A 25263-nucleotide genomic window follows, 5' to 3' on the forward strand; every position below is an offset into this window, starting at 1 on the left:
GGTAAAGAATGAAAACAAGCTGGGAGGGAGAAACCCACGAATGAAAGAAGCCTGTTCCCATGGTACATATAAATATACTCAGTCTTAGTTTAAGACATCCCAACTGCCATTTTAATTTTTCTGTGGCAAACAATTTCATACTCCTCCACACTTTATTTTAGAGAGCAACCTGTATTCCCCTTTACTTTCACTTCCATTCTTTTTGGCTCCCCCTTTTACTGCTGCAGTTTACTGACACCTGCTCTGTGGAGAAGTTGACTTTGGTGGTCACAATATTGATGCTGTAAGTCAACCCCTCCTCTTATTGCATTTAGCAATGAGAGGTGGTAAAAACAAGTGACAATTAGAATAGAGATGCCCTGTAGCTCTTGTACCTCTCATCAACCCAAGAACCATGTTCTTCCTAATGCACAGACGTTCCATTTGGAAACAGATCTTAGTGATGACTGCTATTGAAGACTGACTTCATTTTCCTGGAATGCGTTTGCAAGACCTCAGGGGTACAATTTTCTTGAGTTCTATAATTCACTGGCACAAGAGATAATGTTTGTGGCTGAAGAGAGGGCTCCTTTTACCCGTGTGTGACTGAGAATCAATAGCAGTGAAACCTAAGCTTGCCTTCCATGAAGAGAACATCTTCCACTGATTCCAGCACAGACAACACCACTTCAAGAGCTTCTGATCAGAATTATGCCATGCAACCAGTTTATATGATACAAAAACTTATCAAGTTAAATTTCATCAGGACAGAAAATCAATGCTGACTACAGCCACCGAAGGCATAATTCCAGTACAACTTACATGCCTCACAAGGTGCATCTTTCATGGAACACACCCTTGGTATTTTCTGCAGGACTCCAATAGCTACTTCACGCCACTCCCACAGCTCTGCTTGATTTCCAGAGACACCCAAGCCTTACTACTCGCCTTTCTGACCATGCAAACTCAAACCCTGTTCATTTATAGTGGTTACTGCTTCCAAGCAGTGGTACAGGACAGGCAGTGCTCACATCCTCACCACTCACATTTCCCTGCGCAATGTGAACACTGCCGTTATGCTGTTTTCGTGACTAGGCTGGTAATAAACTGCAGCAGACAAGAAGCAATTCCACTGTCTGCTTTGCTGCTTCTATTATTAGAATAGCAACTCCAAAACTGAAGAATGGGATGGAGTGCTGAAATCCTTCTGAAGTACCTCGAACTCATGAGTCAGACCATTTGCAGACAGAGCAAGCTGTACAGCGCGTTCCTCCCCAGTGACAGATAAAATACATTAAGCATTAACTACCCAGAGGAACATCAATGCATTTGTGAACTAATATAATATCCTGAAGCTCTAATACCTAACATATTGCAGATGTTGTAATGGACAGAAATGCTGTTTGTTTGAAGCCTGGAAGGAGAGACAAAACAACAGGGCACCGTTTCAAGTTTTTTGTTGCCTTTGAAGAATAATTCTTCAATTTTTAATGCGAGAAATGAAACACCAGAACAAGGAAAGGTTATTTGGACACATCAAAAAATAAAAAATAAAAATAAAAAAAAAAATCAAACAGACTTACATATTGAAGAAAAAAAATTGCAAGGAATTTCAAATCACACAAAACATGATCTAGATAGAAACATACTGTCTCCAAGGTCTTAGAAGAATCTGAACCAACAATAAGCACGCTTCAGACAGACCGTTATCGCTTCACTTTGTATTTAAAGCTGACAGCACCATTTTGGTCACTCCTAGTTACATCGTGGAAAGAAATTTCATCAATCTGTGTTTAAAAATGTGGATTTCCAACATTACTGAAGACATACAGTTCATAGCACTGCCTTTCAGATCATACAAAGCAAAAGGAGAATCTTAGCTGAGAAAAATCAAGAAGACTTTTGCTGGCTAAAAGCCTCTGAATGTTTGAGGAAGGTCAAAAAGCCACAACACTGTAATGACAGAAGCAAATAAACACGTAGCACAAGCGCTAAAGAGACTGTGAATAGGGGGAATCTCTGTTAAGTTCTTAAACAAATCAGAGCCATAATTTTCAGCTTACCATGACACGGCAAGAAAGAAATCTGCTGAAAGTCACAAGGCCACAAGACTGCTCATACGAAAAAAATTATCCTGAAAAATTTTTGTCCACTCATGTTCTCCTGCTCCCTAGGAAGACAGTGATGATTTGAAACCACAGCCATCAAAACACACAAGATTTTCTACCAGTTTGCACTTTGCAACATCCAACCCCAGAGTGCAGACAAGAATAGAAACACCGCGGTCAGTACATTCAGGATATCTTTATGAAAATTTCCACATGTCTGAGCTGGGGAACCTGTTTCCTCCTGGATTCTAGTTAGAAAAAGTGAGGTGGGTTCCTCTCTGCATACAATCAGAAAAGAATGAGAAATTAAAAAAAGAGGAGGAAAGGGAAAGTTTAATTTACAACACAAAAAGGGCATATGACAGCCTGAAAGTCAGCATGCTGACACTTGAGTTTTAAGACGGGAAGCTGTTGGAGACAAGATCATCCTCTTCACAGCCCAAAGTCCAGCTTCACATATTCACGTGCAACCTGAATGATGGGACAGAGTGCACCCCCTGCACAACTGCTACACATCTGCAGACAGCACAGAGCTGGTCAGAGGTACTGGAATGCTCTACTGCTGCTGCTCACAGGGATCTGAGCAGGCTGAAGAAGTGAACTCACAGGAAACTCACCAAGGTCAGTGAGGGGTAGAGGTAAGTCCTGTACCTTGGGAACAGATTTGCAGAAAAAGCCCCTGGGGTCCTGGACAGCATTCAGAAGAGCACTGCCAGCAGGTGCAGGAAGCATCATCCTTCCCCTCCACTCAGCATTAGGGAGGCTGCTCCTAGAGCCCTGGGTAAGGAGAGAGTCCAGCAAAGGGCCACTGAGGTTGCTGAAGGACTGGAGCATCTTTCGAAGAAGCAGCTGAAGGAAGTGGGACTGTTCAGCCTGGAGGGGAGAAGGCTCAAGGAGTGCTGTCTTATCCATTTATAAAAACCTGATGGGGGTGCAGGAAGCAAAGTAATGAAGACTTAGCCAGTCTCCTTCCTGTGGTATCCAGTAATTAGATGAGAGGCAACAGGCACAAACCAGAATACAGGAAATCCCAATTCAACACAAGAACAACAACTTTCTCGCTGTGAAGATGAACTCTGACACTGACATAGTTTGCCCAGTGAGGTTGTGAAGTCTCCATCTTTGAAGCTGTTCAAAATCTGAGTGGACATGGAGCTGGCAACCTGCTCTTGCTTGCCATGCTTTAGGCAGGGGGTTTGGCTACAAAATCCTCAGAGGCCATTCCAACCTCAACAACTCTGCAAGCTACAATCTCATACCAGGAGGGAAAAAAACCCAAACAATTAACAGAATTCTTTCATATCAGTTACCAACAGCTACAACAGACCTTACCACTACCAACAGCTACAACAGACCTTACCACTTTATCCCATGGCATGAAAAGGAACAGCCTTTACAGTCACAAGGTATGTTTAAATAAAAGTGAGCAAGGTTTTCCTGTCTTACTGCTGCAGAACTGCAGCAAAGATGTTAACACATGTGCAGAATAATTCAGTCCTTAATTATGTGAAATGCAGAATATGATTAACCTGGGATCATAAGAACCTGGCAAAAAATGTGAGTCCAGCCATTGTATCCCTGTTAGAAAGTCTTGAGATATTTAGGCAAAGATATAGAGAACTTCAGATTTTCATCTGTATCTTTATCTATAAGAGCAAATACAGCAAAGTAAACTACTCCACTGAGACTGTTTTGTCTGACATCAAATACCAAGCATGTGGGCAGTTACATCCAATTTAAGCAACTTTTGGTTACTCCAACACCAAAACATTCAAATTACTACTTAACATTCAGCAATCGGCCACCTACTTAAATGCAAAACTTAAAGACTGGAGTAGTAACAAGTAAACAAGAAGGCTTGCACACCTCCTTCTGCACTATAAAATGGGAGGGCCTCCATTATTTTCCATATCCTCTTTTTCCAAGATTTGCTATTTTCCCTACTAGCAAGCTGCTCTAATACTTGAGAAGCAAAACAAAGCCACCACAAGATCATATAGGTATCTGTGCTGGTCATAAAAAAAATGTAAGCAGAGGGGGCAGGACAGCTCAATCAGAGATATCAGGAGAAGCAACAACAGTGGACCCAAACCAACCCTCATGGATCTGTGGTCTGCTAGGCTGGAAGAGCTGCCTGGCAAGTTTCCTTCAGCCCAAAGCACAGAGCATACCCTGGACGAGCCACCCAAGTTGCCTCTAAATGGATGAGTTGCTTTAAAACAAAGTAAAAACAAACAAAAAAACCCTTGTTAGAAATGTTGTGGTCTTTAGACCACAGCAAGCATGGTATTCTGTATTTGAGTGCTTCAGAACGTGCCAAAAACATGCAGCTTCCCACTCTGCAGAACCACTGTTTGGGCAGGGATGGGGTGACAGCTGTTTGATTTGCTAGCAGGTTTTGAATTTGGGGAAAACAAATGTTTAGAAAATAAGGAATATATCTTCTAAGAGAGTTCTTTGACAGCACACCTCAGACACAATTCAGCTGCCGCATCTAACAATAACCTGAGCTGTCTTCCAGCAGAGTCATCTGCCTACACGGCAGATTCCACCCGGGGGCATTATCACAGGCTACAGTACTATTACTGCTGTTTCCTTTTGAGTCACTGGCAACGGTATGCATTACTAATTTGATGCTGCTGCTTGTCTTCCCAGATGTGAAATTCCCTGTGAGGCCAGAAGAGAGTCATTCATAAGTCAATTCATTTCCATCAACTGGTAAGGATACTCAAGTACAGCTAGTCAACAGCACTCCCTAGAAAACCTAATCCACAAAGGACTAGAGCACGCCTCCGTAGTCGGGTTTCATGGCAGACATCGACCAGAGAACACACCAAGGTTCACAGCCCTAAGAGGATACTTCTCAGATTGTGTAACCAACACCAAGCATCAGTAAACCCAAACCAACGGTGTGAAAAATGCCTTTAGGGCAATGGTCTATGCAAAGCAAATGACTTGTGAAAAATTACTCCTGTTTCCTCCAGAGAGGAAAATGCCCCTTTCAAAGCAGGGGGAGTGGCTGAAACCTGCTTTGCAGCCTCAGCTGTTAAATTTGAGGACCTTGATCGGGAAAAACAAGAGAAATGCAACAAGCAAACTAGCTGGTCTAGTGCCAGCTGCCTGAAGCAAACAACCAACATGCCTTCCTACAGGACCACAGCACTCCCATCACTTCCACACAGCTGTGTGACTGCTTACACAGACTTGTGTGCCTCAACCTATGAGGAATCAGAAATGTTTCTTTATATCATGGAAGTAGTCTGCAATACACAGTCCAGAAAAATGGACAAAGATTCCATTCTGGAAGAAAAAAGGTACCTACAAGACTGAAGCAGCCTTCAAGAAAGTGACTGGGCAAAAATGCAATTCTGTTTCAGGACTTAAAAAAGAGCAATAGCAGAGCCCAGTGGCTGTAAATAAACAAGAAACAGGTAAGAAGATGATTGTCACCAGCAGGTTTAATCAAGTATTCTTTGTTTCTCATGGTCCTGGGGATGCTAACTAGCAATGTCTTCCCTTTGTGGAAGACATTTCCATTTTTAAATGCAAGTTCTAAATTACTGGATATTTTTGGGACTATCAATTTTTCAGAGCACTATGAGAGCTTCTTTCAGGTAAGAGGCACGCAGAACGTAGAAAACTGTTGCTGGACTGTACAAGGAGGGAGAGCACTTTCTCCTAAGAAATCGATAAAGCACAGTATTCCAGTGTGCTCATATTAAAGCTGCGGTGCCCCATCCCTGCAGGTGCTCAAGGCCAGGTTGGATGGGACCCTGAGCAGCTGAGCTGGGGGGGCAGCCCTGACCACAGCTGGGGTTGGGACTGTATGGGTTTTGAGGTCCCTCCCAACCCAAATCTGTGTGATTTCAAATTATTAGAAAATGCTGTTGATGCTTCCTGTTATGCAACTGACCTTTTCCAGCACAACTTAAATATAGAATAAAAAAATCTCACCAAATGCACTCAAAGAAACATTACTTTTTAGATTATCTCTGTTATGTGGCCCACGTGGGAGGGGGAAGAGGCCATTCTGTGCCTTTATTTACTGTCTCCCTGCAGGGACCTCAGAACTGAGGAGCTTGTCTCCACTTGGAGGGCACTGATCAGATAAAACTTCTCAATTTAGTCAATTCCAGCCAGAAAAAGAACAGCTACTGAGTGCCTGAACAATCATGGGAACAGACATATACATTCACACAATGTATTTTGAGATTGCAGAAATAGCATAATCAAAAACTCAATATCCACAAAACGTAAAGCTGGGTGCTAATCAAGCAGCTGCAGCGTTACCCTCTTGTTGTCCACATACCTTTGTGCCAACCCCCAGCTGTTAAAATGGGCTAAGCTCGCCATGCTACAAAGCAGAACCAAGTCATTGGACGTTTTCAAGTTGCAGCATGGTGGGCCAAACTTCTCAATGAAAGGCATGCAAAGAACCAAGAAATAAATGGTGACAGATGGAAGGAAGCGCAAGCACAAACCTTCTAATGGAAGCCTTAAATGCTTTCATTATTGGCCTTCCATGGGCTTTATTCAGCTTCTCACACATGCCACAACAGCCTTAAAAACAACAAAGTCAGAATATGAACAGAACTACAAACATTTCCCTTTGGGCTTCTAAAACATCATCTTCATTTTTTTTTTCAAATAATGTTGCTTACAAAGGCTGGAGGAAAAATGTTTTGTTACCACAAACGTAATCCAAGTAAATTAATTATAAAACAATAAGAAGTTAAAGATGCAGATTAACATAATGGCATATTCCTATATTCAGTTTTACACGTATGGAAGTTCTGCTATTAAAACACAAGGCCACAGTAAGTTTGAAAAGCATGCTGAAAGGTGTATGACAACTACTGGAGCTGGGAAATGCATCTAGTACTTCTGCTGGCATCACACAGCAAACAATCCAAACTAAGTATCTTAATTTATTTAAATTTACCCCAGATTATCCTGTAGCAACACAGGGACACTTGAGAAGAAAGTGTGTAACCACATTTCAGGTAAACAGAAGTCTGTTTATTATCAGAAAATCAGAGGTGACACCTTTCAGGGCACGCACAGGCTGTCCCAAAAGATGTGAGATTAGGAGGAAAAGCATTCTCACTCACTCTTGCTGATGTACCTCGAAGCAGCAAAAGAAAGCTTACTGTTCCTAATTTGAAAAAATACAGTTAGTTGTCTGGCATGCGCTACTATTACAGAACAAATAATCCTCTTACATCCGCTCACTACTGCAAAAAACATCTTGGATTTGCAGATGAGCGCTACCAAGAGTTTCTGCAGTACTTTTAATGGACTCCAGTTCATTCAAACATTCTTACTGGCTGGCTCTAAGACCTGTCCCACACACTCAGCACACAGCCCTGTTAGCACAGCACTCAGTATGCTTTTCTATGCAATACCCAGGTCCCAGCTGTGAAGCTGCTGCAGTCCTGGTCATCGAGGCTTCTCTTCCTCTCTTCCCCAAGTAAAGAAATAACGAGGCCACATCTCTCAGATCAACAAGTTTTCCTAAGAGCTAAAAAATGACCACAGAAAAATGCTGGGGGCAGAAAAAGAGAGAATGGACCACCATATACATCAATTAAAAATACGGTTTTGCTGGAGAGTGGTTTCTCCAGAGGGCACCAGTAAAGGGACCAAACAACAGGGCTGTGAGACAGACTGTGGAAACACACGTCTCTATTTCAAATACAGAAAATGAGCTATAAATGCAAATAAACATGTCAAAATTCTATTTTACAATTAAATGATTAATGTGAATACTCCTAAGGCTGTTGATATCAACAAACACTGTGAGTACATTATATGCAATGTGTTGAAAGTTACAAGCATCTCTGCTTACTCAGGAAGCATATGTAGGAATTCTTACAAATCATTCCTTCCCTACACAAAAAGAGAAGTGGGCAAAAATAAGTGTTTGGACCATAAAAATCTAACACAAGCACAGAGCAATTTTGGTTAATACATTCAAACATCACATTCTACTTATCCACTTATCTACTTATCTGAACCCTCTGACATCTGGTCAAAGAAACCCTGCCTCGAAACAAAACTAGCAAGCAGTCAGACAATGTTTTGGCAAAGCATCATAGGGGCAGCAACGGGGCAGAAAAAGGAAGGAGCACACTACCTGTAATAGTTTGTTCTTTGCCACAGCAGCCACCCGAATTAGCCTTCCTGTGGTGACGCACTGTGACACCACCCGTGGTTAAATGAACTCAGCACTGCAATTTAGCTTTTAAGTTTCAGAAGGCTGTTTAAACATTTGTAATATTTGCAGTAAAGGGCAAACAAGAAGAACAAAAAAAGTGTTTCAATATTTTCTCTCACAAAAGCATTTCTTTAACCTATAAAAATCTTGTTAAACTTCAGAAGCTCGAGGTGGACATCAGCTGATCATCTAAATATACCAAAGAGAACAGAACTATCTGGATAAAGACTCTGCTGATGTAACATTCCATCTGTAGATTATTAGGTTAGAAGACTGCAGTATTAGGTTTGGTGATATAAATAGAAGAGTCTCAAATACCAAAAATACTCCTCCATTAGTTTTCATGTAATCCAATGTGCAGAAGAAGCTTAACAGACATTAATATTAACCATACCTTCATCTGAAAACATTTTAACAAACATAAACTAAACTTCACATAAACTAAACTTCTGCCTATCAGCAGATAGGCAGTCTATGGTTATGTTTGTTTCCAAGTAAAGCCGTTGCTAGGAGGAACAGAAACTGAATTTTATGCCAGAGGTAAGCGCAGGAAATAAAAATGGGTACATTATCCAAATGAAAAGAACGCATTTGAAAAGGAAACTGGCAGCCATCAGAGCTGGAATATTGCCAGGCCATCTATATATATAATTTAAGCATTCAAAACAGACCAGACAGGTACACGTTTCAAGTGGCCACCTCAGTAAAGCAATGCTTACACGCAGCTGCTCAATGGCACAGAACCCTACTGGACAGATGATCACTGCTCACCACCTGCATCGCTGCTCTCTTCCAGGTCTCTGCAAATACACCTCAAACCTCATGCTTCCAAGTACCTCTGGCTCAAATTTGTCACTGACTTTTCTTTGGTTCTGCCCTGTCCACAGCCACCTGAGCACCACTGCTCTGTCCCCAGAGCTGTAGTTACGTTACCATCCTTCAGGTTCTCTTTTCAGGGCGCAATGCCAACTCATTTTTTATTGTGGAAAGATGAGTGGAAAGTCTTAAATCCCAATACTTTAAGATCTTTTTTCTACCATATCCTTTTTCCTGATGTTAAGACTGGACAACTGTCTCTGCATACCTTTCAGATTTAAAAGGCTATGATAACCAAGGTGAATTAAACATCCCCCAGAGGAAAGGACGCTGCTTTCTGTCTGCCACTGCCAGACTAACCAATTAGTCTGGAAGCTGCAAAATTAACAAAGCTAGGTTTCCCAAACATTTGCTGTCTAACCTTCTTCTCTTCAACATGCTGGACAAGATAGTGCCAGCAGTGCAACAAACGCAGAACCTCCCTCCTTTGTGCTGGTTGGTGGTGCAGCAGGTGTCCAATGAGACATACCATGGCCAAATTCTGCCTACTCTGTCTCCAGCTGAGACACTAACTCAGGCCTCAATTCTCAGCTCATCTGCGAGTTTCCCCCCAAACTCCCAGAACATCGTCCTCTCTGAAATCAGAACCATCTGGTCAGCTGTAGAGAAATTCGTGAGTAGGCAAATCAGAAGTGTGGGACGGCTGACAGAAAGAAGAACTGTTAAACAAGGAGCCTCATCCATCCCACGAGGCAGCTATACTAAAAATACCGTCATGCTTATCTACATGTATGATAAATTATGCAGGTATCCAGATTACCTTTAAAAGGCGTTCAGTGGCCCACTCCAAGCACCACACAAACACAACTGATGTTTAAATTAACCAAAAGTATGTTTCTCAGCGTTGTCATTTTTCCCCCAATCTGGTAAGCAAGCACAGACACTACAGACTTTCACTGTGCACCCTTGGGATCTTGGGCTGCTAGAAAACAAATGAAACAAAATTAAAAAAAAAAAAAGAAAAAAAACCCACACCAAGACAAGATCCTCCCTTTCACCGCCAAAAACCCACATCCATAAACACTCATATCACTGTCCTCCTACTGATTCAACTCTCTAGTGCCCACATCCTCTCAAACAGCAGCAGCACTGCTCCTTGCTCGCCTAAAATCCTGGTTTTAGTTCTAACTGAGCAAGAAGCAATAATAAAGCCACTAATCTTTCCTTTGCCCCTTCTTTAAATTGCAGTATTGAAATGCCACCCTAAACTAGCTTAAACAGTTAAGACTCATAAAACAGGTACAATACTTTGCCCTTTAAAACTATAACTTTTAAACAAAAGGTTTTGAGATGATGCTGCATGACTTAAGAACTAATACCACTGACACTACTTAACCTGCACAGTAATTTGTGAAAAAACATAATGAAAATATTTAAGGAAATAAAAAATAAAAAATCAGGCACTGCTGCCTTACTAAATCTTAAAAGATTTAAATTTGTTAGTTTCTAATGGTATCAAAAAATCCCCTTCTTCACACAGAGGTGAAGAGATTGCACTTGTGCTCTGCTCTGCACAGGAAACAGAATCATTAAGTTGTTCAATTCAAGTTTAGTGGTGAATGGAATTCTCTGATTTGATTTCAGCTTCCATTAATGAAATGCTTGACCCTCTTGGAGCCCCCTTCTTAATTCTCAAATAGCTTTAAAATATCCGAGACAAGAACAGCAAAGAGCAAAGCTGATATTTTCATTACTGTCCTTGTTCTTCACATACTTCAATTACACAGTGCGTACTGAGCCAGAAGTTTCTCTAAGCTCTCCATCGTTACACTGATCTCTTCCTTATGCTGCTGCTTTCCTGAAATGTTCATTACTTTGGACTGTTCAACACCAAACAACTTCTGCAATTTGTTGGCCATTCACATAGCTTAACTACATGCAAAGTTCTTTACAGTCCTTTCTGCAGCTCACAAACTCCAACAGCCAAGTATACAAAACTCACGAGGAACCCCACTGCTAACCTTTCATTAAAATGAACACTGGCCTTTTTATTCCCTAACCAAGCAGTCTTCAGTTCATGATAGCTCCTCACTCTCACTCTATGCTTCATTTTCTTCTCTGAAGAAACTCTGCAGAAGGCACTTGGACAGTCTAAATAACGATAACCACTTAACAGGACAGAAGAAGAAAGTGAAGAAGTCTACTTCAACGCCGTTTTAATCACATATTGCAGCCCAATGTGTCCAAATACTACAGCAAAAAAGGCAGCAGGTAGTTTTTAGCGTGAATCAGGGCCGTGATAAAGATCACACAATGCTTAAAATATTTGGCAATACTGAAGTGGTGGTGTGAGCATGAAACTGAAAGCTGGGACCAGGCTTTGCTGGGGCACTCCCTGTTTGAAAAGCTTGTATGGGGAAAAGAATCAAAATACATCCTTGTACACAAAATCCATCACCAGTGCCACAGAGCACTTTTAGGAATGCAAACGTATTGGCCTTACTTATTCCAGTAATTGCATACACAAATGGCTGGACTATTATCTCAAGTGAGGCAACTGCAACAGCAGTGCAATTACATGCCTACGCAATCCTGCGTTTGACATGTCATCTTAAGCATTAGTTTATATTCACTGTAATAAACACAGGCAGATTACATATCTTGGGAGTTGTATTTTGGCTCAGTTCACGCTGGAAAGTTACACCACTAAACTTATAACCCATAAAGATTTTCTTAACTGCCCAGGCTCACTAAGGTTGTACAACTCTTCTATTTTCGAGGTTGTGTTTTCAGCTGCTTAAGACCTTGCCAAACTAACCCATGTCAAGACTTCCTTGCTTCTCACACACACCCAACAGAGAAAGTGATAGATTTCATTTGTTTGAGTGGAATTAAAAAAAAAGTAATTTATCAGAACAAGTTGTCAGAGAAAAGTATCCTTTATTCACATTAAACATTCAGTGTTGTCTCTAGTTTTCTTGAAAAGTTCTGAGATTCTTGTGCTTTAAAACAGTCAAATTAAATACATATGAGAATAAGCAATTGCATCTCTGATGTCAAGGTGTCATTTATGATATGTTCTAGTATGGACTCAATCACACTGCTTAAGTGGGGAAAAAATTTCCTCCTTCAAACGCAAAGAATTGATGCATAAAGGATTTGACTCCCTAAGATTCTATTCTACCTCCAGATCGGAGCTGGAATAACCGTTCCCACAGTAACTTCACGTGGTTTCTAACAGCCTACCTACCATCAAGAAAAAGAACAAGAAAAGGCACAGAGACATCTCTCAGGTATTTAGTCATACCCTTCCAGGCACTTAACCAGCAATGCTAGGGGGAGTAAGATGACTAGCATGCATAGATACATTAAAAACAATGTCATGACTAGAAGAAGCAGAAGAGATGAAGACATATCCTAAAAATAGAAAACCTGGCCATGAGCAGGAATACAACGCTGGTTGAGAAGCATTCCATGGGCATTCCTGGAGCTAAGAGGAAAGAGCTTCCCCCTCACATCTTTCAGTAAAAGTTCTCCCTGGTAATGTCATGCTTACTAACCTTAGACAGACATAACAACTTGTTACGCTCGCAACATCTTGTTTTATCCAGATCAGGTGAAACACAGGAGCAGACACTAACCCACACTGAAAAAGAAGCAAATGGCAACAAACAACAGAAATATCACAGGCGAAAAAAAACGGTGTGTGCTTTTACTCTTAAGTGCTGTGCCAGAAGGCAGGAGCTTTCTAAAAATAAAACTTAGAGAGCATTTCTATAGCTAATCTTTTGGAATGACCCTTAATAGCTAAGTGATACAACAGGAAAAAGAGAGAGAAGCTTTGCTGCTTTTGACACATTGCTGACACTACATGAAAGAAAGAACTATGGTGAAGCCTGTACCAAAAGTGAGAGAGGGGAATTTCCTGGTGATTTTACATATGATTAAAATAGGTCCAGGGTCACTGTAAGAACCCTTCACAAACACAGACCTCACTTGCACAAAGCAGACAGTGAGTTCACTGTACTCCCCAGTGCATCTTACGCAATGACACAATAAGCCTTTGCTCTGAGGCCGTGGCAGAAGCAGTTCCAATGTCCCTAACTCGTTCAACTCTGACCTCTTCTTATCAAGGCAGCTCACAAGCTGCATATAAACTTCCTCTTACAAAATAAATTCAATTTCCCAGCTCGATCTCAGCCTAACCTACGCAAAAGTTACATACATCTCTATCAGAGAAAGCTGTGCTCAAGTCAGGAATCACCAAGAAACTCAATACAAAGGAATACAGCCTCCTCCTGGTACGTCACTATCCAAACCTGAAAGTCACATCAGGTACGTTCGCACATTCAAACAAGAACAATCTTCTTTCTTCATTTTACACACTGCTTGTCCTCAGAAATACGTGTGCATTTGCTTTCCTACGCCTCACAGCAGTGACCATTCCCAAACCCAAATACTGTCAATTAAAAATCATCCTGCAGCAACAAAGCAGGGTAGGAAACAATGGCAGGGAAAAGCATGCAGATGCACCTCCTGAAATAACACCCCACGCCCTATTTGGTGCAAAAAAATGTACTTTATCTCATCTGCTGTTTCCCAACTTGCATTGCACTTCCTGTTGGAGAGGGGCTGGCCGGCCATGACAGGCAGTGCAGACAGCACACATCACCTGTGCCAGGGAGGTGTGATCACAACTCCATCTGTGCCCATCGCTGTTCCAGAAGACCAAAATATTCTCATTCTTTAAAGATTAAAGGAGTTGAGTCTGGTGACTGATGAAAGAGAAACTAAGAACGTTATGAATCAGAGAAAAAAAAATGGATGACTGCTGAAAAAAAATGATATACTGGTCACCACTTAATCTTACATAAATGTCAGCCAATAAATTTTAGATCACTTGAGTGGAAAAGAGGAAAGACAACTAGAAACCCAAATCACAATTTTACTCTTCCTGTCAGAACATCAAGAAATGAGGAAACAAAAACTCTCCTCCCTTGACAGAACTGCAATATTCTCACAGAGACTACTTAAATGTCCCTACTGACTGCTGCAGAACAGTACAGGCAGTACCATTTGATCAGTTTAGATCCTTGCCCGCAATACCAGAAAGTACCCTCACACCACTAAGGTGCTTTCGGCACAGCAGCAGAGGTATATTACTCTTCTTGTCACCAACCTGCCCAACTTGATTGAGAGACTGCACGAGCTGGCAAGAGGCTGAACTCAGTGGCACTGAGTTCTCACAACAGGATCCTCTCCTGAGATGCACACAACCCCACTGACTGCAGGGAATGCTTCTCCTCAATGTCAGAGGAGGACTGACAGCAGCTGCTTCTGGAGGACACTCACCATCACCAGCTCCAGGAGGTGTTCAAGGCCACACCGGATGGGCCAACCTGATCTAATGGAGGTGTCCCTGTCCACAACATGGGGGCTGGAACTGGAAGGGCTTTAAGGTCCCTACAACCTTAGAGCAAAGCACAAGATCAGTATTCCAATTATCTGGACTGATGACTGTGTAGAGGCTTATAATTAGAATATTAAAATGTCAGGATCTCAAGCTAATGGTAGCTGCTGCAGTTAGCAGGAAAAGAGAACAAAACAGCGTGTCTAAGCATTTTTAAGCCAAGCCAGGTTCTCTTCTAGCAGCCCTAACTATTTTTAGAGATCTGATTAGATGCAGGGTTATTAAACTTTAGTCAGTAATAGTCACTGACCTGAAGAAGTTCAAATGCAGAAGATAGTTTATAGAAGTAGTTTCACAGATGAGCAGGAAGTCATTGGAAATTCACCTCCACAGATATGCTCCATCTCCCTCCCATCTCATCTATGGCACTATTTAGCAGCTTTTGTTCTATTTGCATGCTAAATGAAAAATTATAGTACAGAAAAAGGTACTTGCCACAAAGGATCAAGCACTCTCAAGTTTGCTTTTTTTAGACTGCGTCTTCCAACAAATACAGGAAAATACTGAGAAGTGTTATTCAAAGGTGCCTTTCAAACACACTAATACACCCATTCTGAGTGTCCTAACTGAACAGCTCCTACAACAAGGATTGCACATTTAGACAAAAAGCCTTAGAAAATGTGTGTAAGAGTTGTAAGAACACCCTTCTGCAAACCACCACTAGATGTCTAAACATTCTTCATGGACAGATAGTCATTTTTCCTTTCGGAAGACATATGACACAAAAAGACGAGGGAAAGAAGAGGGATCTTTACAACCTCTGTCCCCATTCCTTTCTCTGTTTTGCTTGTCTGGTTCTACAGTCTCTCTTTACATAACATCAAGTTCACGTGCAAGCAGGAACACCTACATTAATCAAAAAGAACAGGTCAGAGCTGCTGATGTAGACCCAGATCACGCAATTTCTATAACAAACCCTCTGGGATCCTAACTCACAGGGTTATGCGGAGGTGGGAGAAGGGCAGACCTAGTTCATGAGTTTTCCTCAGCTGTTCCAGCTTTACTCAATAAAGTATACCAACAAGTTATGCAACAGCAGCAAAGCCCAGAAGGAAAAAACTAACACTCACCACATTGTCTTCATTTGGTGTTGAGCCCTCTCCCACACATTACACACAATCTTACAGAGGCTATTAAAAAAAAAAAAAAAAAGCAAACCAACCTGCCCTAAATCTAGTTTGCAGGCTGAAGTCCCTCGTTATAACGTCACTTCTTACCCAACAGATGACCCAAGACTGGAAGTGGAAAAAATGAACAGAAAATAAAAATAGAAACACACCTTCAAAACAAATGAAGCAGATCATTACTATCAATTAAGAGATGGGCAAACTTATTTAGCTGGCTAACCCAAATCAAGATGAAATATAAGAGTAATAATTCACGTCACTAAACCACTCTGCTATTCCAAAAAATGAAAAATCCTTCATCTTCTTACTGAATCCATGTATACCTACAATCCTATATTTACTTTTACAAAGATGGAATATAATGAAGGTCTATCTTCAGTTTAACTTTGGAATTCAAAACAGAAAACTTCTGGCGCAGGGTCTCTTTCAAATGTAGCACCGTTAAGGCTCAGACACCAGCTCTAAAGGGATTGTTTCCAGGTCTGTTCTGCTCGTGGTGCTGAGCGCTGACAGGGGTAAAGAAAGGAAGGACAAGGAAACAAGCTATTCTTGTTATTTCAGTAAAAACAGAAACAAAAAACAACCACACTGATGTCTTCATATCAAATAAGAAAACATGTTCAAACTGACTTTGAAATTTGAAATAGTGTGTGCCTAAAATTCTCTCCAGATCAAAAGTTGTACTTTATAGGGAAAAATGAAGAGCCACCTTACCCATAGACCATCCCAGAAACACTTCTGTGTAGCTGAAATGACACGTCACACAAGCACACTAAGACATTTCAAGACTGTAAAACAACAAAGGATTTTTGCAAATTGTCAAGCTACATCAGCAACACCATTCAACAGCTGCTTCAGGAGGACTTGAGGATATGCAGACCATGCTAAGACCGCTCTCCAAGCAGTAGGCAAAAGAAACCACACAGTTCTGCAGTCAGCAGTAGAGCTATCCCAAAGAAACTGCCTTCAGGACTGACAACCACGTTGCCATGGGATGACAGCTTGAATTTTAACTAGCACACTCAATGTATGCAGCATACCCCAGGATGTATGCTGTATGACTTTAACATTACCGTTATGCTCATAAACTTTCCCATTTCCAATTAATAATGCACACGACACCTTGAAAGTCAGTCCGTCCTTCCGGAAAGACTTTTTGCTTAAAGGCATAAGCAGACTTTCAAAAACATACCTGCCACTGCAAATACTATGTGGACTTCTTTTAATGAGCAAATATAAACATGTAAAAAGATTTTCAAAATAGCACATCTGGAAAAGCTTGAGTTGTACGAGGCAAGGCAGTTTTGAAGCAGTGCAACGTTGCGACAGTTCTAGCCCAGCAGACCAGAGCCTAGCTTGCTGCTGCCACCATCTCCTTAAGAAGAACTGGAAGCTCACCTAGAGAATCCACAGAAACCTTGCACATCTCAGAAGGGTACGTGACAGGGTACCAAAAGGCACAGTGTCACAGAAGCTTCAGCTCTTGTAGTCTAACAAAAATGGCTCCGTCTGGGACAACACTGACATCATGACTAACTGGGAGTCTGACCAGACTCCAGAGCTGTGTGTTGCCATTCCTTTTTTTCCTTGTTTATATGGACAAGACCTGCAGGTGTAGCCTGGGCAGAAGAGAGGGAAAGAATTTTAAGAGGGCTGCTCATGTTTTGCACTCAGTAGATTCAGTCCCTTCCAGGGTCTCAGTACACACAGATTTGATGGCTGTTTTCTTGCAGGAAGTGCAGTAGCCAGGATGAAAATCAGTGCGCTCAAGACAAGACTAGAGCCTTCCTTAGTATTCCAGTTCAGTCCTTCACCTTAAGGGACTATGAATACTAGCAAGTGAAAATAAGTTTGATCATCACCATACAGCAAGCATGCAGAGGGGAAAAAAAATCCCTACAGGTTCTGTAATTAGCTCTGCTAACAGTAAATGAAGAGCCATACAGATAAGAAGCACCGCGCATCGCTAGTTCTGTGCAAAAGGCTCCCTGTTTCCCTCCGTTCTCACACAGCAGAGAAGACAGTCACTGTTGAAAGACCAGAAGACCTATGCTTCGCAGGCGAGCTCCATGCCAAAACTTCATAGTTGATGTCCTGACAGTTTTAAGCAGAGATGATTTAGAGATGCATGCACTTAACAAGGAAAGTTTGGACATACTTGAAGTTTAGCTCTGTCAGCTACGTGCACAGGACAAAGCAAAACTCTGTGAAAAAGGTGTACCTTTTTTATATAATAATAAACCAAAGCGATGAGGACACGCAATGCAAAAAAAGCAGTATTTCTGATCATATCACAACAAAGTACTGAATGAGAAACTCTATTGCTTAACACACAATAAATCTGTACTGATGATTAAGAAAACGTTTCAGGTGCGCTCAGCATCTCAATCCAGAGAGACTCCTGGAAGAGAGACACCCCTACACTCACTGCATTTTGATATTCCCCTACACATCCCCATACTAAGATGTCTGTCTCTTAATGCCCATTTACAGCTTTACAACTGTATGTCTGTAATTAACAGAAGGTGCTTACCTGTGTATCCGGCCCACCAGCCCCAGGAAGCCACCATAGCTAACAGCCATTTAAACAACACTCCTTCGATGTACCAGAAGCTCTTGCTATCCAACACTCGCAGAGGCTGCAGGACAATTAAATACAGGACGTAGGACGGAATAGCGACCAGGTTATTGGCGACCATAAAAGCGAACCTGAGGAGTGCTTTCAGGAAGGTGTAGCCCACCCGCTGGGCCTGCTCTAAGGTCACAGCCATCCTTTTCACAGCGGGACCGTCCTGCGGGAGAGGAGAGGAGAGACGGGCGGTGCTGTGGGCAGGGCGGGGAGACCGGGGGAGGAGAGCCGAGCCCGCCCGCCCGGCCACTTACCTCGGGCGGCTGCAGAAAGGCGCGAGTGCTGCCCGGCATCGCACGCGGCCCCGCTCCCGGCTCCCCCCGGCCCCTCGCCTCCCTCCTCGCGGGGCTCCAAGCCCGCAGCCCGGCGGGGGGCACGGGCGGACCCAAGCGGCCTCCATCTTCTCCCCCCAGAGGTCACGGTGGCCGGCGCGGCCGCCGTCGGCCTCCTCCCGCCCCGACGCGGCTGACAGGAGCCGGGCCCCGCGGGCGACGCTGAGGGGAGCCGGGCCGGGCTCGGGACTCACCTCCGGAGCGGCGGCGGAAGCGACGGCGGGGCTGGGGCAGCTGGGCTGGGGCAACCGGGCCCGGCGGCGGCGACGGCAGTCCCGGGCGGCGGCTGGCGGCGGCTCATGGACCCGGAGGCGGCTGGCCCGGCCGGGGAACGCCGCTCGCCCTATGGCTCCCTACGGAAAGACGGAGGGAGAGAGAGACAGAGGGGCGGGCGGCGTGAGCGCGGGGCCGGCGGGCGGGGAGACGGGAGCGGCGAGCCGGGCGGGCAGGCGCAGAGCGCGGGTTCACCGCGGTTCTCCCGCGCCGGGCCTGGTACCCCTGCCCGGCTCTTCCCCTCCCTGAGCGGCGCCGAGCCCCGGCCCCTCCGGGCCGACTCGTGGGAGAACCCTGCACCTGTTGGGGGCGGGCGTCCGTACCTCAGTGCCGCCGCCTCCTCCTCCTCCTGCTGCTGCTGCCGCTGCTCCGTGCCCACCGCGAGCAGAGCGAGGCGCCGGGGCTGCATGCCGGCTGCTGGGGCCGCGCTCCCCGCCCCCGCCGCTGCGTGTCCGCCGTGACCGCCCCGCCGCTGCTCGAGAGCGGGGCTGGCGCTGCGGGAGCGCCGCCCCCCGGCCCCGCGCGCACACACACACTCACACACGCGCGCGGGCGCGCGGGAACGCTCGCCGCGCTGCTCTCTCTCCGCAGGAGCCGAGTGCGTCCCTGCCCCTCGCGCCCCGACCCAGACGGTGCCAAAGCCGTTTGATTGCTCTCGGCAGCGGGTTTAATTACCAAGTGGTAAAGAAGGGATGGTGTAGCAGCTGGTGACGGGTCTCTCCGTCCTCTCCTAGCTCACTGCCCTCAGCCCCGGCCAGGACGACCGCACTGTGGTTCTTTCTGCTTTCTGTCTTTATGGTCAAAGCTACCTCGAGCTTGCTTCGTATAAAGCAGCTCTTCCGGCTCTTCCCTCGACCCGTCCCACAGAAGTCCGGCACAGACACGAGCTCTGGGGTGCCAGGCCCACAGTCGGTGAGATGGAGCCCTCAGTCCCTCCGGCCCAGCCATACGGTGAGGGAGTGCAGCCTCCTGCATCACTGCAGCAGCCCTTGCTGCAGCCCCCATCCCTTCCCTGTGAACGTCTGACAGGAAATCCACTCCTCTTCCACCGGTCACCCCTCTAGGCTAACCAGGCCCAGTTTCCTCAGCTTTGCCAAAATGCTCTAATACTTAAACCCAATGGTTCCTGCAAGTGATTTTAACTTGGCTTCAGTTCTGAGTATGGAAAAAAAAACACAACATATTTCAAGAAGCAGATACGCTGGAAAGTCTTTTGTTCTGAAAAATTAAGCTTTCACAGAGTAATATTTAAACTGAAATCGTATCACTTTCACAGACAAACCCTTCCATGTGCACTGCTAGGCTGCTGTTTCCCAGACAATGAGACTTCAGCAATGACTGCACCCTTGACAAAATTAAATCCAAACCTCCACGCCAGGGAGAAAACCAAGATGTTATTGCAGATAAATTTCACTTTGGAATTTTAGAACACAACCAAGCAAATAATGTAACGCCATTGTGTTCCATTTGAGCAAAACACAACAAAACTGCTGACTTCTTGACAAAAAGGACAAGTCTTGCATAAGCGACTCCATCTCTGGGTGTTTCGGTGTTATATTTATTACTAGGTTACATCTGACAGAGCATGTGGTGATCATTATGGAGTCAGCTTCAGCTGTTCTGTAGCATTATCAGTTTCAACAGGACTTGGGCTTTGTCTTCCACCACACACAAACAATCCAGGGCATACACCTGCGCTTACCGTCTGCAAAATTCTGCTCCAAACTCTGGAAGAGAAAAGAAAACTGTTGGGTAATAGTTACAGTTATGCTTTCATTTTTACATCCCAACAGCAGGATGAAGCCTTGTCTTTATTATTCTGATATAGAAATTAATTATAATTTCTGCTTTGTTGGAATAATATTCCGAAATATACAAATGCTTCAAAATGAGGGATTTTGCAGAATTTGCACAAGTCAAGTGAACGAGGGGATTTGTACAGTAGTAAGGAGTAGCAGATGAGGAAGCAGGCATACAAAGCACCATTTGTCAGAGCGGCTGCCCTAAAGCTTAGGAAGCTGTGGTTTAACATTTTGCTGAATGAGCAAAGGCCCAGCCCTACTCTTCATTTCCTCCCTCATATTGACAGCCCAAGTGCTCAGAAGTGTTCTGCAGGAAATGCCCCTTGCAGAGCCCAGGAAAGACACTGCCTGTTGTACACTCTAAGGCTCTGAGAAATCCTTTCCAGCATAAAGGAGCACCTGTGTGCATGTATGTGCCACGACTGCTGAGAAAATGAAGGAAAACGTTCAACAGCAGTGAAGTGTAAATGCTGAAGTGCAGCACTTTCACTGATCGCTTATTGGTGAGGTGTTAGAATGTTTTTTTTGTTTGTTTTTTTTTTTTTTTTTTGTCTTTTAAATTCAATTCCTTGAGGCAAATTTCTCATCATCCCTAAGAGATTATGAGTTTTCTTTATGTACAGTTTGTCATCTAGTTATTACAAAGATAAAAAAGTAAAGATTAAAACAAGGAACTCTTGATTCGTGGCCCTTTTGACCATTTCTCTAAAGTTTATATCTTTTTTTGATGGAACATAACTATATCTGTTCAGCCTGACAGACAATCCTGACAAGGGTATCACTACTGATCATTATAAAAACACAATTTAATGTGCTTATTAAGTCAGAAAGATACAGATACCAACAATGGTAATATTGGGTGACTAACTGATGTCAAGGGTAACCAGAATGGTATTCCATCCACATCCAAAAATCCAACGTACAGAAACAAGAGAAAGATTGGGCTTGTTTCTGCCTGTAAGGAGAAACATGCCATGATGTCCATGGGAGTGTTGTACAGCAACAAACAAGCATCTGCTGCATCCAGACAGTTACTTTGAAGAGCAGCACACAAATGGCTGCAGGCGAGCTGCACAGCATGGAAGATTCTGAGTTCACTAGGCTGGATTTGATTGGTATCTGGCTACAAGATGCAAGGCAGTTCCCAGTCATTAACCCCTCAAGAGTCTTCTGCAGAAAAGAACGTTTTTTGTTTCTGGGTACACTTCAAGAAGTTACCACTGTGGACCACAGATGCTACCGTTCAAGGGCAGGCATCCACATTCCAACTTTGGCAACTCTTTGGAGCTGCGTGCAGGCATAACTGAATGCCTGCACTGTGTTCTCCACTTGCACATATTCCACATGTCGCACAGACAGGGATTGCCATAATGAAACCCAGGCTCAAGGCTGTAAACACCAAATCAATTTAAAGATTTGTTTCTGGAATCCAGAAACAGTAAGTTCTGGAATGCTTTTGAACCTCCATATGGGTCCACGGCTAGAAATTAAAAAGCTGCTTCTTTGTCCTGATCAGATTCAATCAGTTCTTGTTTGCTTTTCCTGTAGCGAACTGAGTCACAGATGCCATATGGCCTGAGAAAAAAGTGTTAGGAGTATGCACTTGTGTGCTGATGACACTAACACCAAAATTGGCTTTAAAAAAAAATCATGAGGACCTGTCATACAGTGAACAAAGGCAAAAAATAACCCAAGAAATCTCAGAAATCCTGCAGAGCTGCAGACAACTACTGCTTCCTACCTCTCATTACTACTTGAGAAAACAAAAATATATGTATTTTTTAAATAGCATGAGAGAAAAGACAAAAGTATGCAAAACTGACATTGAAGAACTACAAAGACAGCAGCGTGTGCATAGCATAGACTGCTAAAAGATGCCTAACACGAAATAGGGCAAATACTCAAGGCAGCACAACTCTAGAAAGTGTCTCAGATGAACCAAGTATCAGATTTAACGATGAAAGTTTAAGAGCAGCCCCACTAACAACCTAGCAAGCAACCACGTTCTCCTCAAGAAATGTTATCAGTGTATTTGCAAGTTAGGCATCCCTGACCAAATGGTCACCTTCCTAGTTTGTCTAAGAACACTTAAGGGGTGTTATAAGGAGCTTCTATTGTGGACCAAGTTGTGCTGTTGACTTGAGAACCTGTTACATCCCTCACAAGTGGCAGGCCAAAGCCAGCACTGCCAGCTCCCACAGTTCTATCACATAGCATCATCATTTTCACTCATTTCTCTAATATTTTAGGGTCTTGAAGAAGAGCCTAAGTGTTTTTTTTTTTTTTTTATAACAAAATTATAGGCCTCAGAGAAAATACATCACAAATGTAGCCAATGTTCAGGCTTGTGATAAATTCACTATTTTCCCCCTCTATTATCATGAATTTGCATCAAAGCTAAGAGAGCATTGGTTCTGATGAGACTGCAGAATGCCAAGTTAAAGCCCTGAGTTGGTTCAGGGGCATTTACCTTGTTCCCTGGAGCAAGTAGAAAGATGAGCTCCTGGTTTTAAACAAACAAACAATACAAAAACACAGCTGAGTAGACCAAAGAAACCCAACGACTATTGCTGGGGGTGGGAGAGACTGAAAACATGGAGGTATCTATTTTGAATAAATAAAAATAGTACTTGCACAACAGCATCATGCTGCCTGAGCCTAAATCCATTGTTGTTTTTTTCTTAAAAAAATCAGGAGTCATTAACTACTGTGCAAAACTAATCATTACATGTGTCTTTGAGCTAATATGTTCATCCAATATTTTTGTGAGCTTAAACGAAACAAAGTAAACACTTTATAACCAGGTATCACATCTGTAGTTTTGCATCAGGGAAATTTATTAGGCACAGACAGAACAACTTCTGGATCTGGTGAGGAAATCTTTCTTTCCATTCCATCCACATGTAATGCTTAAAATTCTGTCCAACATAAAGCAAAAATTAAAATTCTACCCACAGCTTCTGAGGAGAACAAGCAGAGCCATAGCCAAGGAGGCCATCTGACATGGAAGACGCAGCCATGATAAATGAGTACAAGTACAAATTATCAAGTGTGCTTGCAGGAAAAGAGAAGACTGCTCGCATCTAGCACTGTCTCTGGCAACAGTCCCATTGCTCTGTCTGGTGAGTCCTGCTACACAGAGAATCCTCTTCACACAGTAAGAGTTCCAAGAGCATGGCTGTGGAACACTCCCTACCCTGCACTGCTCTCAAACCTTTAGATCACCACTGCTCCATTTAACTGAGTAACATAGACTGAGACAGCAAATGACATTCTTCCTGTTGATCACACTGCAGTCGGGCACTCTCCATAAGAATGTGCTTTTGTTCCTCTTGAGAACTAGTTGTTGTTTATCATGTCTTTTCCCATAGTTTCAGCAGTGCCAAGGTAATATCAAAACAGATTTGTTAGTTAAAGACACACAGAAAGTAATAGCTTGTAAACTTTTGAGATGGAGGTTAAATTTTCAATTTTAGAAGTACTCACTTATGCTTCGGTAAGGTGTTTTATGTTTTTTAATAATTGTTTTTGGACACATTTCCTTTGTAGCACAGAGAAGATGTAACATAGGTGTTGACTGTCACTTTCATTACAAAGAATCCAACAAAACAAACAAAGCTACGGAGAGATCCAAGCCACATGATGCTTCAGCAAAGCTACCCTGGTCTCCCATAAGGGCTTGGGTAGAATGACATCTGAATGTATGCACTGTTTCTACAGCACAGCAAGATTAAACCCACACACTGTAGAGAAGATTGGCATAAAGAATTTTGGATGAGAACAGCACATTTGCCTCTACTGATGTCCTTCACCATTTGTGAAAGAGGTGAAAAAAATCCAGAATGTATCACATCTGAACAATTTGACAGTTAGTTAAGAACAGAACACGAAGCAGATGTAGCCATCCCTCTATTTCTTCTATCAGTTACATGCACATTTCATAAATTTCCATTTAAGAAGAGATTAGAGCTTAAAGCAATGCACTTGGATTCTTCCATCTTAATTTTTTTACATAAAATATATGCATCACATGACCTTCAGAATATTTTGGTTGGTTTTGGCCTAGGATTAGGCTCTTGTTTAAGCTACACTTTCTGTAACTCACATTCAGATCTGATAAGTGATGTGTTTTACTGCTGCCAAATCAGTATCATCTTTGAAACAGGAAAGGTTAGCCCTCAAAAATGTTGGGTTTTGAACAGCTAAACCATTCAAAAGATGCATCGATCTCCTTGAAGAAGCACAAGTTAACTGAAAGTTCTCTCTTCCAGCTACAGTTTCATAAGGGTTCATACAGGTTCAAGATAAGCAATAACTCAGTTTTAACCCCAGAAAGATCACGTTTGGAGTCTCTGCTTGGTGAGGTGATGTGACTCTCAGCATTGCAACAAACATACAGATACCCCAGCAGGAAGAAAAGTTGCTGCTGCTATTCCAGTGCCATCTCACACAATGCTAGATTTTCCCATATCAGTGCCAGCAACTGTGAGCTGAATTATTCAGATGTTTT

General features: G+C 43.1%; 1 protein-coding gene across 1 annotated transcript in view; it reads right to left on the bottom strand.

The window, feature by feature from the left end:
• Positions 1-19388, bottom strand: part of LPGAT1 (lysophosphatidylglycerol acyltransferase 1) — a 58642-nt gene extending 39254 nt beyond the window's left edge. Inside the window, exons 1-3 of the mRNA XM_052686150.1 lie at positions 19275-19388; positions 18873-19031; positions 18251-18509 (exon numbers count right to left, since the gene is read on the bottom strand). Coding sequence (XP_052542110.1) covers positions 18251-18488 — 238 coding nt within the window. The 5' untranslated portion in view covers positions 18489-18509; positions 18873-19031; positions 19275-19388. The remainder of the gene's footprint in view (positions 1-18250; positions 18510-18872; positions 19032-19274) is intronic.
• Between the last annotated feature and the right edge of the window lie 5875 nt (positions 19389-25263).

The sequence above is a fragment of the Tympanuchus pallidicinctus genome, unplaced genomic scaffold, assembly GCF_026119805.1.
Source record: "Tympanuchus pallidicinctus isolate F22 unplaced genomic scaffold, pur_lepc_1.0 scaffold1, whole genome shotgun sequence".
Classification (NCBI taxonomy): domain Eukaryota; kingdom Metazoa; phylum Chordata; class Aves; order Galliformes; family Phasianidae; genus Tympanuchus; species Tympanuchus pallidicinctus.